This window comes from Monocercomonoides exilis, assembly GCF_001643675.1.
Source record: "Monocercomonoides exilis strain PA203 chromosome Unknown scaffold38-1042076, whole genome shotgun sequence".
NCBI lineage: Eukaryota > Preaxostyla > Oxymonadida > Polymastigidae > Monocercomonoides > Monocercomonoides exilis.
The window spans coordinates 3,092-17,888 of NW_027150583.1; the positions used below are offsets into that span (position 1 = coordinate 3,092).

Consider the following 14,797-nt stretch of genomic DNA (forward strand, 5'->3'; position numbering starts at 1 on the left):
TTTGCCCCGCTCGCTTTTTTCCCCGCCCTCACACCTAATTTTTGAAGGCGAAAATACAGGGTTTTTCCCGGTCAAAGGGGAAAAATGACCTGTATTTTTTTTGTGGGGGGCGGAGGAGGCGAGTGCGGGCAGAGCGGGTGGTGGATTTGGAGAGTGTGGGGGGGTGTGGTTGTTTGAGGGGGGAGAGGGCGGAAGTGTGGTTGGGGTGCTGAGGGAGGTGTTGGGAGGAAAGGGCAGAAAAGAGGGGGTCAGTGGGAAAAAGGGGGATTTTTGAGAATACTGCGAACAGTATTTTCCCGAAAAATCTCCCCCGCCCACTCAGACGTTCCCTCCCCGCGGCCCCCTCCATTTTGCCCCGCTCGCTTTTTTTCCCCGCCCTCACACCTAATTTTTGAAGGCGAAAATACAGGGTTTTTCCCGGTCAAAGGGGAAAAATGACCTGTATTTTTTTGTGGGGGCGGAGGAGGCGAGTGCGGGCAGAGCGGGTGGTGGATTTGGAGAGTGTGGGGGGTGTGGTTGTTTGAGGGGGAGAGGGCGGAAGTGTGGTTGGGGTGCTGAGGGAGGTGTTGGGAGGAAAGGGCAGAAAAGAGGGGGGTCAGTGGGAAAAAGGGGGATTTTTGAGAATACTGCGAACAGTATTTTCCCGAAAAATCTCCCCGCCCACTAGACGTTCCCTCCCCGCGGCCCCTCCATTTTGCCCCGCTCGCTTTTTTCCCCGCCCTCACACCTAATTTTTGAAGGCGAAAATACAGGGTTTTTCCCGGTCAAAGGGGAAAAATGACCTGTATTTTTTTTGTGGGGGGCGGAGGAGGCGAGTGCGGGCAGAGCGGGTGGTGGATTTGGAGAGTGTGGGGGGTGTGGTTGTTTGAGGGGGAGAGGGCGGAAGTGTGGTTGGGGTGCTGAGGAGGTGTTGGGAGGAAAGGGCAGAAAAGAGGGGGGTCAGTGGGAAAAAGGGGGATTTTTGAGAATACTGCGAACAGTATTTTCCCGAAAAATCTCCCCCGCCCACTAGACGTTCCCTCCCCGCGGCCCCCTCCATTTTGCCCCGCTCGCTTTTTTTCCCCGCCCTCACACCTAATTTTTGAAGGCGAAAATACAGGGTTTTTCCCGGTCAAAGGGGAAAAATGACCTGTATTTTTTTTGTGGGGGGCGGAGGAGGCGAGTGCGGGCAGAGCGGGTGGTGGATTTGGAGAGTGTGGGGGGGTGTGGTTGTTTGAGGGGGGAGAGGGCGGAAGTGTGGTTGGGGTGCTGAGGGAGGTGTTGGGAGGAAAGGGCAGAAAAGAGGGGGGTCAGTGGGAAAAAGGGGGGATTTTTTGAGAATACTGCGAACAGTATTTTCCCGAAAAATCTCCCCCGCCCACTAGACGTTCCCTCCCCGCGGCCCCCTCCATTTTGCCCCGCTCGCTTTTTTTCCCCGCCCTCACACCTAATTTTTGAAGGCGAAAATACAGGGTTTTTCCCGGTCAAAGGGGAAAAATGACCTGTATTTTTTTTGTGGGGGGCGGAGGAGGCGAGTGCGGGCAGAGCGGGTGGTGGATTTGGAGAGTGTGGGGGGGTGTGGTTGTTTGAGGGGGAGAGGGCGGAAGTGTGGTTGGGGTGCTGAGGGAGGTGTTGGGAGGAAAGGGCAGAAAAGAGGGGGTCAGTGGGAAAAAGGGGGATTTTTGAGAATACTGCGAACAGTATTTTCCCGAAAAATCTCCCCCGCCCACTAGACGTTCCCTCCCCGCGGCCCCTCCATTTTGCCCCGCTCGCTTTTTTCCCCGCCCTCACACCTAATTTTTGAAGGCGAAAATACAGGGTTTTTCCCGGTCAAAGGGGAAAAATGACCTGTATTTTTTTTGTGGGGGGCGGAGGAGGCGAGTGCGGGCAGAGCGGGTGGTGGATTTGGAGAGTGTGGGGGGGTGTGGTTGTTTGAGGGGGGAGAGGGCGGAAGTGTGGTTGGGGTGCTGAGGGAGGTGTTGGGAGGAAAGGGCAGAAAAGAGGGGGGTCAGTGGGAAAAAGGGGGGATTTTTTGAGAATACTGCGAACAGTATTTTCCCGAAAAATCTCCCCCGCCCACCAGACGTTCCCTCCCCGCGGCCCCTCCATTTTGCCCCGCTCGCTTTTTTTCCCCGCCCTCACACCTAATTTTTGAAGGCGAAAATACAGGGTTTTTCCCGGTCAAAGGGAAAAATGACCTGTATTTTTTTTGTGGGGGGCGGAGGAGGCGAGTGCGGGCAGAGCGGGTGGTGGATTTGGAGAGTGTGGGGGGTGTGGTTGTTTGAGGGGGAGAGGGCGGAAGTGTGGTTGGGGTGCTGAGGGAGGTGTTGGGAGGAAAGGGCAGAAAAGAGGGGGTCAGTGGGAAAAAGGGGGATTTTTGAGAATACTGCGAACAGTATTTTCCCGAAAAATCTCCCCCGCCCACTAGACGTTCCCTCCCCGCGGCCCCTCCATTTTGCCCCGCTCGCTTTTTTTCCCCGCCCTCACACCTAATTTTTGAAGGCGAAAATACAGGGTTTTTCCCGGTCAAAGGGGAAAAATGACCTGTATTTTTTTGTGGGGGCGGAGGAGGCGAGTGCGGGCAGAGCGGGTGGTGGATTTGGAGAGTGTGGGGGTGTGGTTGTTTGAGGGGGGAGAGGGCGGAAGTGTGGTTGGGGTGCTGAGGGAGGTGTTGGGAGGAAAGGGCAGAAAAGAGGGGGGTCAGTGGGAAAAAGGGGGGATTTTTTGAGAATACTGCGAACAGTATTTTCCCGAAAAATCTCCCCCGCCCACCAGACGTTCCCTCCCCGCGGCCCCTCCATTTTGCCCCGCTCGCTTTTTTCCCCGCCCTCACACCTAATTTTTGAAGGCGAAAATACAGGGTTTTTCCCGGTCAAAGGGGAAAAATGACCTGTATTTTTTTGTGGGGGCGGAGGAGGCGAGTGCGGGCAGAGCGGGTGGTGGATTTGGAGAGTGTGGGGGTGTGGTTGTTTGAGGGGGAGAGGGCGGAAGTGTGGTTGGGGTGCTGAGGGAGGTGTTGGGAGGAAAGGGCAGAAAAGAGGGGGTCAGTGGGAAAAAGGGGGATTTTTGAGAATACTGCGAACAGTATTTTCCGAAAAATCTCCCCCGCCCACTCAGACGTTCCCTCCCCGCGGCCCCTCCATTTTGCCCCGCTCGCTTTTTTTCCCCGCCCTCACACCTAATTTTTGAAGGCGAAAATACAGGGTTTTTCCCGGTCAAAGGGGAAAAATGACCTGTATTTTTTTTTGTGGGGGGCGGAGGAGGCGAGTGCGGGCAGAGCGGGTGGTGGATTTGGAGAGTGTGGGGGGTGTGGTTGTTTGAGGGGGAGAGGGCGGAAGTGTGGTTGGGGTGCTGAGGGAGGTGTTGGGAGGAAAGGGCAGAAAAGAGGGGGGTCAGTGGGAAAAAGGGGGATTTTTGAGAATACTGCGAACAGTATTTTCCCGAAAAATCTCCCCCGCCCACCAGACGTTCCCTCCCCGCGGCCCCCTCCATTTTGCCCCGCTCGCTTTTTTTCCCCGCCCTCACACCTAATTTTTGAAGGCGAAAATACAGGGTTTTTCCCGGTCAAAGGGGAAAAATGACCTGTATTTTTTTTGTGGGGGGCGGAGGAGGCGAGTGCGGGCAGAGCGGGTGGTGGATTTGGAGAGTGTGGGGGGTGTGGTTGTTTGAGGGGGAGAGGGCGGAAGTGTGGTTGGGGTGCTGAGGGAGGTGTTGGGAGGAAAGGGCAGAAAAGAGGGGGGTCAGTGGGAAAAAGGGGGGATTTTTTGAGAATACTGCGAACAGTATTTTCCCGAAAAATCTCCCCGCCCACTAGACGTTCCCTCCCCGCGGCCCCCTCCATTTTGCCCCGCTCGCTTTTTTTCCCCGCCCTCACACCTAATTTTTGAAGGCGAAAATACAGGGTTTTTCCCGGTCAAAGGGGAAAAATGACCTGTATTTTTTTGTGGGGGCGGAGGAGGCGAGTGCGGGCAGAGCGGGTGGTGGATTTGGAGAGTGTGGGGGGTGTGGTTGTTTGAGGGGGAGAGGGCGGAAGTGTGGTTGGGGTGCTGAGGGAGGTGTTGGGAGGAAAGGGCAGAAAAGAGGGGGGTCAGTGGGAAAAAGGGGGGATTTTTTGAGAATACTGCGAACAGTATTTTCCCGAAAAATCTCCCCCGCCCACCAGACGTTCCCTCCCCGCGGCCCCTCCATTTTGCCCCGCTCGCTTTTTTTCCCCGCCCTCACACCTAATTTTTGAAGGCGAAAATACAGGGTTTTTCCCGGTCAAAGGGAAAAATGACCTGTATTTTTTTTGTGGGGGGCGGAGGAGGCGAGTGCGGGCAGAGCGGGTGGTGGATTTGGAGAGTGTGGGGGGTGTGGTTGTTTGAGGGGGAGAGGGCGGAAGTGTGGTTGGGGTGCTGAGGGAGGTGTTGGGAGGAAAGGGCAGAAAAGAGGGGGTCAGTGGGAAAAAGGGGGGATTTTTTGAGAATACTGCGAACAGTATTTTCCCGAAAAATCTCCCCCGCCCACCAGACGTTCCCTCCCCGCGGCCCCTCCATTTTGCCCCGCTCGCTTTTTTCCCCGCCCTCACACCTAATTTTTGAAGGCGAAAATACAGGGTTTTTCCCGGTCAAAGGGGAAAAATGACCTGTATTTTTTTTGTGGGGGGCGGAGGAGGCGAGTGCGGGCAGAGCGGGTGGTGGATTTGGAGAGTGTGGGGGGTGTGGTTGTTTGAGGGGGAGAGGGCGGAAGTGTGGTTGGGGTGCTGAGGGAGGTGTTGGGAGGAAAGGGCAGAAAAGAGGGGGTCAGTGGGAAAAAGGGGGATTTTTTGAGAATACTGCGAACAGTATTTTCCCGAAAAATCTCCCCCGCCCACTAGACGTTCCCTCCCCGCGGCCCCTCCATTTTGCCCCGCTCGCTTTTTTTCCCCGCCCTCACACCTAATTTTTGAAGGCGAAAATACAGGGTTTTTCCCGGTCAAAGGGGAAAAATGACCTGTATTTTTTTGTGGGGGCGGAGGAGGCGAGTGCGGGCAGAGCGGGTGGTGGATTTGGAGAGTGTGGGGGTGTGGTTGTTTGAGGGGGAGAGGGCGGAAGTGTGGTTGGGGTGCTGAGGGAGGTGTTGGGAGGAAAGGGCAGAAAAGAGGGGGTCAGTGGGAAAAAGGGGGATTTTTGAGAATACTGCGAACAGTATTTTCCCGAAAAATCTCCCCCGCCCACCAGACGTTCCCTCCCCGCGGCCCCTCCATTTTGCCCCGCTCGCTTTTTTTTCCCCGCCCTCACACCTAATTTTTGAAGGCGAAAATACAGGGTTTTTCCCGGTCAAAGGGGAAAAATGACCTGTATTTTTTTTGTGGGGGGCGGAGGAGGCGAGTGCGGGCAGAGCGGGTGGTGGATTTGGAGAGTGTGGGGGGTGTGGTTGTTTGAGGGGGAGAGGGCGGAAGTGTGGTTGGGGTGCTGAGGGAGGTGTTGGGAGGAAAGGGCAGAAAAGAGGGGGTCAGTGGGAAAAAGGGGGATTTTTTGAGAATACTGCGAACAGTATTTTCCCGAAAAATCTCCCCCGCCCACTAGACGTTCCCTCCCCGCGGCCCCTCCATTTTGCCCCGCTCGCTTTTTTTTCCCCGCCCTCACACCTAATTTTTGAAGGCGAAAATACAGGGTTTTTCCCGGTCAAAGGGGAAAAATGACCTGTATTTTTTTGTGGGGGCGGAGGAGGCGAGTGCGGGCAGAGCGGGTGGTGGATTTGGAGAGTGTGGGGGGTGTGGTTGTTTGAGGGGGAGAGGGCGGAAGTGTGGTTGGGGTGCTGAGGGAGGTGTTGGGAGGAAAGGGCAGAAAAGAGGGGGTCAGTGGGAAAAAGGGGGATTTTTTGAGAATACTGCGAACAGTATTTTCCCGAAAAATCTCCCCCGCCCACTAGACGTTCCCTCCCCGCGGCCCCCTCCATTTTGCCCCGCTCGCTTTTTTTCCCCGCCCTCACACCTAATTTTTGAAGGCGAAAATACAGGGTTTTTCCCGGTCAAAGGGGAAAAATGACCTGTATTTTTTTGTGGGGGCGGAGGAGGCGAGTGCGGGCAGAGCGGGTGGTGGATTTGGAGAGTGTGGGGGTGTGGTTGTTTGAGGGGGAGAGGGCGGAAGTGTGGTTGGGGTGCTGAGGGAGGTGTTGGGAGGAAAGGGCAGAAAAGAGGGGGTCAGTGGGAAAAAGGGGGATTTTTGAGAATACTGCGAACAGTATTTTCCCGAAAAATCTCCCCCGCCCACTCAGACGTTCCCTCCCCGCGGCCCCTCCATTTTGCCCCGCTCGCTTTTTTTCCCCGCCCTCACACCTAATTTTTGAAGGCGAAAATACAGGGTTTTTCCCGGTCAAAGGGGAAAAATGACCTGTATTTTTTTTTGTGGGGGGCGGAGGAGGCGAGTGCGGGCAGAGCGGGTGGTGGATTTGGAGAGTGTGGGGGTGTGGTTGTTTGAGGGGGAGAGGGCGGAAGTGTGGTTGGGGTGCTGAGGGAGGTGTTGGGAGGAAAGGGCAGAAAAGAGGGGGTCAGTGGGAAAAAGGGGGATTTTTTGAGAATACTGCGAACAGTATTTTCCCGAAAAATCTCCCCCGCCCACCAGACGTTCCCTCCCCGCGGCCCCTCCATTTTGCCCCGCTCGCTTTTTTCCCCGCCCTCACACCTAATTTTTGAAGGCGAAAATACAGGGTTTTTCCCGGTCAAAGGGGAAAAATGACCTGTATTTTTTTTGTGGGGGGCGGAGGAGGCGAGTGCGGGCAGAGCGGGTGGTGGATTTGGAGAGTGTGGGGGGGTGTGGTTGTTTGAGGGGGGAGAGGGCGGAAGTGTGGTTGGGGTGCTGAGGGAGGTGTTGGGAGGAAAGGGCAGAAAAGAGGGGGGTCAGTGGGAAAAAGGGGGATTTTTTGAGAATACTGCGAACAGTATTTTCCCGAAAAATCTCCCCCGCCCACTAGACGTTCCCTCCCCGCGGCCCCCTCCATTTTGCCCCGCTCGCTTTTTTTTCCCCGCCCTCACACCTAATTTTTGAAGGCGAAAATACAGGGTTTTTCCCGGTCAAAGGGGAAAAATGACCTGTATTTTTTTTGTGGGGGGCGGAGGAGGCGAGTGCGGGCAGAGCGGGTGGTGGATTTGGAGAGTGTGGGGGTGTGGTTGTTTGAGGGGGAGAGGGCGGAAGTGTGGTTGGGGTGCTGAGGGAGGTGTTGGGAGGAAAGGGCAGAAAAGAGGGGGTCAGTGGGAAAAAGGGGGATTTTTTGAGAATACTGCGAACAGTATTTTCCCGAAAAATCTCCCCCGCCCACCAGACGTTCCCTCCCCGCGGCCCCTCCATTTTGCCCCGCTCGCTTTTTTTCCCCGCCCTCACACCTAATTTTTGAAGGCGAAAATACAGGGTTTTTCCCGGTCAAAGGGGAAAAATGACCTGTATTTTTTTGTGGGGGCGGAGGAGGCGAGTGCGGGCAGAGCGGGTGGTGGATTTGGAGAGTGTGGGGGGTGTGGTTGTTTGAGGGGGAGAGGGCGGAAGTGTGGTTGGGGTGCTGAGGGAGGTGTTGGGAGGAAAGGGCAGAAAAGAGGGGGGTCAGTGGGAAAAAGGGGGGATTTTTTGAGAATACTGCGAACAGTATTTTCCCGAAAAATCTCCCCCGCCCACCAGACGTTCCCTCCCCGCGGCCCCTCCATTTTGCCCCGCTCGCTTTTTTCCCCGCCCTCACACCTAATTTTTGAAGGCGAAAATACAGGGTTTTTCCCGGTCAAAGGGGAAAAATGACCTGTATTTTTTTTTGTGGGGGGCGGAGGAGGCGAGTGCGGGCAGAGCGGGTGGTGGATTTGGAGAGTGTGGGGGGTGTGGTTGTTTGAGGGGGAGAGGGCGGAAGTGTGGTTGGGGTGCTGAGGGAGGTGTTGGGAGGAAAGGGCAGAAAAGAGGGGGTCAGTGGGAAAAAGGGGGATTTTTGAGAATACTGCGAACAGTATTTTCCCGAAAAATCTCCCCCGCCCACTAGACGTTCCCTCCCCGCGGCTCCCTCCATTTTGCCCCGCTCGCTTTTTTTCCCCGCCCTCACACCTAATTTTTGAAGGCGAAAATACAGGGTTTTTCCCGGTCAAAGGGGAAAAATGACCTGTATTTTTTTGTGGGGGCGGAGGAGGCGAGTGCGGGCAGAGCGGGTGGTGGATTTGGAGAGTGTGGGGGGGTGTGGTTGTTTGAGGGGGGAGAGGGCGGAAGTGTGGTTGGGGTGCTGAGGGAGGTGTTGGGAGGAAAGGGCAGAAAAGAGGGGGGTCAGTGGGAAAAAGGGGGGATTTTTTGAGAATACTGCGAACAGTATTTTCCCGAAAAATCTCCCCCGCCCACCAGACGTTCCCTCCCCGCGGCCCCTCCATTTTGCCCCGCTCGCTTTTTTCCCCGCCCTCACACCTAATTTTTGAAGGCGAAAATACAGGGTTTTTCCCGGTCAAAGGGGAAAAATGACCTGTATTTTTTTTGTGGGGGGCGGAGGAGGCGAGTGCGGGCAGAGCGGGTGGTGGATTTGGAGAGTGTGGGGGGGTGTGGTTGTTTGAGGGGGGAGAGGGCGGAAGTGTGGTTGGGGTGCTGAGGGAGGTGTTGGGAGGAAAGGGCAGAAAAGAGGGGGGTCAGTGGGAAAAAGGGGGGATTTTTTGAGAATACTGCGAACAGTATTTTCCCGAAAAATCTCCCCCGCCCACCAGACGTTCCCTCCCCGCGGCCCCTCCATTTTGCCCCGCTCGCTTTTTTCCCCGCCCTCACACCTAATTTTTGAAACGCGCTTTTATCGAGCGTTTCAAAAATTTTTCGTGTTCGGGGCGGAAAAAAGCTTCGCATTGTTCTTTAAGGGAGTCATATTTATTGTCCTATATAATTAATTCGTTATTAATTTTTCACTGGGCTTTAAATATGATATGTAATGAGTTAAAAAAGATTTATTTCATTCTTCCAATTGAATTTGTTGTTCTATCAATTTTTAAATATAAAATTAGCTTGTTAATTTGAAACACAATAATGTTGTACACAAACCTTTCAAATTATCTCCATTCGATGTGCAATTGGAATATTCTGTATTCAATAATAGTGTTCCATTCGCAAATAATTTCACTGAAGCTGTTTGTTATAATTATGATAGAATACAAGCTTTGCTTCATCTTTGCAAATAAATAATCATTATTTTTTGCATTGAAACAATATGTTTTTATTTTTATCACAATTATTGATAGCTATTTGTTTCGAAATGGAAAAATAATGATAATATCAAATATTAAATATTCATTTAATAATATCATAACCAGATGACAAACCACATTGATAACGATCAAGATATTTGTTCAGTACATAATTTCCGATAACATTGTTCATTGATGTCAACAGCAAATTAATATTTTTTGAATGGATTTCTATTTTTACATGCATCATAAAATATCATTAGGATATAATTTCAATGATTTGAATTCTCTATTTCCAAATGTCTTTGAATCATCAAATTGAATTGTTTCTGAATAAAACATAAAATAGAAAAATTATAACAATTCAATCAAATAAATTGCTCCAAACACTTTTCATCAAAGATTAATCGAATAATAATATGATATTTCTTTCAATCTGTCAAACTTCAAGCAACATCGATTGTTGTTCAACTATTATTAAACAATAATTAAAACAGATGAAGCAAATCATTTCAACAAGTTTATGAAAGGCACACTTTGTTTTAAATTTTTATTTTTCATTAATCATATATTTCCGTTGCTTCATCACTCATCGCTCAATCATTTCATGAATATGGATCATTCATTCATCCTTTTTCAAATTCATTCGTATTCATCTATCATTTAACGTAGAATTTTTCAATTTGATTCAAACATCTTCTAGGATCAGATATAACTTTCATTTCGTACAATTTGTTGGGAGTTAAACAATAATCTGATTAAACAAAATGTTCCATCTTTCTGTAATAAATATTTCCGAAATATTTCTCTCTTTATCCATTCATTATTAAACAAAATCAAAATAAAAATTATATGAAATTAATATTTCAAAATCAGTTCTTTATTAATTTGAAACTATATAATACAAACCTTGTTTCTCAATTGTGATAAAAGATTCGATTTGACTGTTCAAATCATTTCCACTTTCCACAATGAAATTCTGTTTTGATATAAAATTCATAATCGCATTCTTGGGTTATCCATTTAATAAAGTTTGTTTTAATCCAGTGTAATCGATGATAAACTTAAATGCACAGAATAATCAAATTTGAAAATTATTCATCCACAAATAAATAATTCTCTCAATTCAATTTCACAAATGACTTTCCATTTCTCAAAATCTTAAGAGATAATCTTTCTTTTGCATATGATTGTAAATTTTCTCAGATTGACATATGATAGATTTTTCTCTTTTGGCTTTTCTATTCTCAAAGTTCCAGCTTTCAAAATATAGCAAATATATGGAAATTGCATTATCTTTAAAATCACGTTCATTTTTCTGTAAAAGCTCCTGATAATTGTTACAAAAGCATCTTGATTCACAATTTGAAATTTTCACATGTCTTTTCGAGTTCGATTGATAATAAAACTGCAAACTGTCAATGTTCCTGTTGCAAAAAAACTTTTGCACTGTGCAAATTGCCTTTTGTCTTGAACTCTTCACTATTTATCGCAAAAGCTTTTTTTATGTGATCAGAACACTTATACTTCAAAAATATGGATCAAACTGAAGAAAGTCCTTCGTTAAACGAAGAGTTTGAAATTCCAACAGCAAGCGAATTGCAAAGTTTTATAGAAGAATTTTACGAGAATTACAAAAAAAACAAAAGTTTGAATGTTTTTAAAAAACAATAACAATTTTATTTTCTTTTTAAAAAATATGTGAACAGCAATTGAATCCCATGAAATTGTTGAAACGGAAGAAGAAGGAGATGTTGACGAATTAATGCCGCAAGCTGAAAAGAGGAAAAGCTCCAAACTTGTTCGAGAAGCATGGCTTGGTGAAAAGCAAGATTCCGAAGATGATGAAGATGATGATCAAATAAGAAGAATTGTTTTGAATCGAAGAAAAAGCAGCAGTTCACGAATGAGAAACAGCAGAAGCAGCATTCCGATGGGAAATCACATTCAAAGCAATGAAAATAAAGAACGATCGAATCATTGTGTTATAACTGAACAAGCGAGCTCAAAAAGGAGAATTGTTGACGATTCAGATGATGAGCAAATGTCAGACGAAGATTTTTACGAAGAAGATAGTAGTTCAGAGGATGATCATGAAGATTCTGATGATAAAGCTGAAGGATTCGTCAAAACGTACAACTTCTTGAAAACTTTTGAGCAGAGACATAAAAATTCAACTGGACAAAAAGAATATCTCGAAGAAAATGATGTATTGATTGGACCAGATCACCATTCAAAAGAGAATACGTCGTTCGAAAACCGTTTGGAAAGAAAATCTTGCGAAATAGAAAATGACAAATCTGATCATGAAAATTCAGATCAGAAACATCTGATTTCTGATCAACAAACAGCGGAAAATCATATTATTACTGAAAAGAAGAAAAAGGTTCACTGTATTGAAATAATAGACTCGGATGATGAATGTGATCAGGAGGAGATATCGTTGGATCATACTAATGTTGAACAAAGTGACAAAAAGGAAAAACTTGTCTGTGAAGCAGAAAGAAACCAAGTAGAATTATCTGAAAACTCGATCAATCAGGACTCATCAAAGGAATTATTGTCTGACAAAATCTGCAATGAAAAGGATCAAGAATCAACTTCGAATGACATCTGCGGAAGTGACGTTGCCATTCAATCACTTAAAGATCAAGATTTAAATGTTGCGAAGATGAAAGATCATTATCTGTTAATGAAATATTACGAAAAGAAAATGAACGAAGAGAAGGAGTTGCTTGAAAAAATCCAACTTGAGAAGGAGCAATTGGGCGAGAATGATTGTTTGGAGGATGAATTGTCTCATTCAGATGTTGTGGAAGCAAAGATTCAGGAACTCAAACAACAAGGAAAGCTTGAGTCCGAAGAACAATTTTTGCGTAAAAGGGCGTTGAAAAGAAAAGTTGCAGATTCAGGTTTGGATGCATTTTCAAAAGAGAAATTGAATCACAAAGATAAAGAAATCACACAATACATTCCCAAAGAACATGGAAACAAAGGCTATGAGAACATGTCTGATGAATATGGCAAGCAAAATTTGAGACTTGATAAAGAAAGAAACAGACAAACACTTATGGATGTTGGATTGGCAAACGAAAAAAAACAAAATATTGCTGAGCATTTCCTTCATCAGAGGAAATATGCACAGTCAACATTGCATAAGCACGCATGGGTGTTGCGGTTGTATGACTATTTTGCTGAGGATATGGACTTCAAGCCGTTTCCAATGTCGCTTGAGTGTGTGAGAGGATTCATTCGTTTTTTGGCTTACGATTGTCGATACTGTGTTTATTCCATCTATGCTGTTGTCCTTCCATCATTGAAACGAATACAAGTGAAAATGTATAACAAGCCTATTGACGTTCAGCTGAACACAGAATTAAACCTCATAGTGAACGAAATGAGAAGGGATAAATCTTTAAAACAAAAGGGCGAAGGGAAAGAGCCGTTAATGACATTTGACGTAAAATACTTAGTTCAAAGTATACCAGATTTCTTCATGTCAAAAGCTGAGGAGTGCTCTCTTTTTCTTTTCGCACTTCACACTGGAGCCAGAGCCATCACATGCGGAAATGTGAGGCTCTGTGATGTAAGACAAGTAATTATTGAAGATGATTCTATTTTTTTAAAAATTCGACTAATGAGAAATAAGGGAAATGACAAGTGGAATCACATTGTTCTGCTTGAAAACCAAACAGAAGAAAATAAATCACTAGATGCTGTGTACTGGATGAGACAGCACATTCTTCAAAAGTTTGGTAAGGACCTATTTCTTAAAGAAGAGTGGCCTTTGAAAGAAAAATCAGAAGAATTAATTTGGAGCTGGAGTTCAGAAACAATGAGAACCAGATTGAAGAAGAGACTGGAGCTTGCCGGTTTTCCTCCAGAAAATTTCGGTTTTCATTCTTTTCGCAGTGGATTCTTATGCTCTGCTTTGATGAATGCTGGTTCTAACAAAGAGAAAAGAAACTCAATTCTTGAAACATGTGCATTTATTGCTGGTTGGATTCCATATTCAAGGTCACAAATGGTGTATGTGAAAAAATCTGCATCACAAAATTTTATTGCTTCTCGAGTAATAATGACAAGTTCTGACAAGAGGAAAAAATCATTCGTTGAAAAGAAGTTGTTGAGAACAGAATCATTTCATGGGTTCAAGCTGCAATCAAACAAATGGAATGATGACATTATTTTCGTAAATTTCTATCATCAAATTTTGAAAAAGCTGAAAAAGGAAAGAGATGGAAAGCGCAATTCAACGGACACGTGTAGATACTTGTTTCATAGAGCTCTCTCTCAGTACTCAGAAGAAGAGCCAGATTTGGAGGAGAAAGCGAAATTAAAATATCTTCCACTATTGAAGAAGAGTAAATCAAGTTCACACTTTCAAATAAAATCTAATATGCGGAGTGAAATTGCGAGGAAAGATTTGTTGTTTATTCTGAAATTGGATCAGTCAAAATTGAATGAAATGGTTGAGATGTTTTGGAGTTTTATGAAAGAGAGGAATATTGTTGAGAAAGAAGTGAAAACGAGAAATAATAATCGAAAAAATGAAAGTGAGACGAAAATGAAATTAGAGAAAAGAGAAAAAGATAAAAATGGAAAAAGAAAAAGAAGAATATGGTCAAAAGAAGAAGATGATGTTTTGAAAGAACACAAAAATAAGGGAGAAAAGTGGATTGAAATAAGCAAATTTCTTGAAAATAGAACTGCAGGAGATTGTTATGACAGATGGAGAAACATTAAGAATAAAGAAAAAAAAGAAAATTTGTCTTAATATTTTATTTTTTTCTTTTTCTTATTTTTTTTTGTTTTTAAATTCTTTTCTTTTCGAATTTTACCATTTTGTATCTAATTTTGAATTCAAACTTTAATCATTCAAATTAAACAAATAAAAAATTCAAAGAAAAATATTTTCAAATATTGAAGAATTTTTTCTTTTCGTATTCTGAGTTTTACAAAAATATGTTTATTGACTTGTATTTCTCAATTAAGTATTAAATATTCATTTTATAATAAAATTAAAAAAAGTTATATTGTTTATTCTTTATTCATTGAAAACATGGGTGAGTAATTTTTTTTTTGAAAAGTGGCAAATTTTTCAATATGTTGGATTTATTAATCAAATCATTTTTTTATCATTTTTTTTAACACATATATCACATTACTCCACGATGTAAATTAAATAATGTGTAATTTGCTTTTCATAAAAATTCACATTTCGAAAAAATATCTAGGACATATATCGAAAAATAATTTTAATTATGTTTTGTTTTTGTTTTCCTTTTTTAACATATTTTATTTTTCAAAAATAATTTCCCTTTGATATATTTGAATGATGAGCTTTTTTTGAATAATAAAAATGCAATATTCTATTTATTTCAACAAAGTCTTTAAATAATTCGTTTTTATCTTTGTGCTTAATATGAAATGAACAATCAAATATGATAGTCAAACAGATAACAAATTATTTATTAAATAATTTATTAATGTTTCGAATAAATTTTGATAAAAATATAGCTTTTCATGCTCCTATCATGATTATTTTCTGAATTATCTTTCATTATTCATTTCAAATATTAGAAAAAATAGGTTGCGGATTTATTATAACCGATATTTTATTGAAAAAAACTCGTTTATGACTACCGGTCTGTGCTAACCCTAACCCTAATCAAA

At 44.9% G+C, this 14,797-nt stretch overlaps 1 protein-coding gene across 1 annotated transcript; it reads left to right on the top strand.

Annotated features, from left to right (window-relative positions):
* Positions 1-11,165: 11,165 nt before the first annotated feature.
* Positions 11,166-13,390, top strand: MONOS_15979 (uncharacterized protein; the record flags this gene model as incomplete). Its single annotated transcript, XM_067868883.1, has 2 exons — positions 11,166-12,993; positions 13,344-13,390. 2 exons carry the CDS (start codon positions 11,166-11,168, stop codon positions 13,388-13,390), a joined length of 1,875 nt encoding a protein of 624 aa, XP_067723101.1.
* Positions 13,391-14,797: the final 1,407 nt, after the last annotated feature.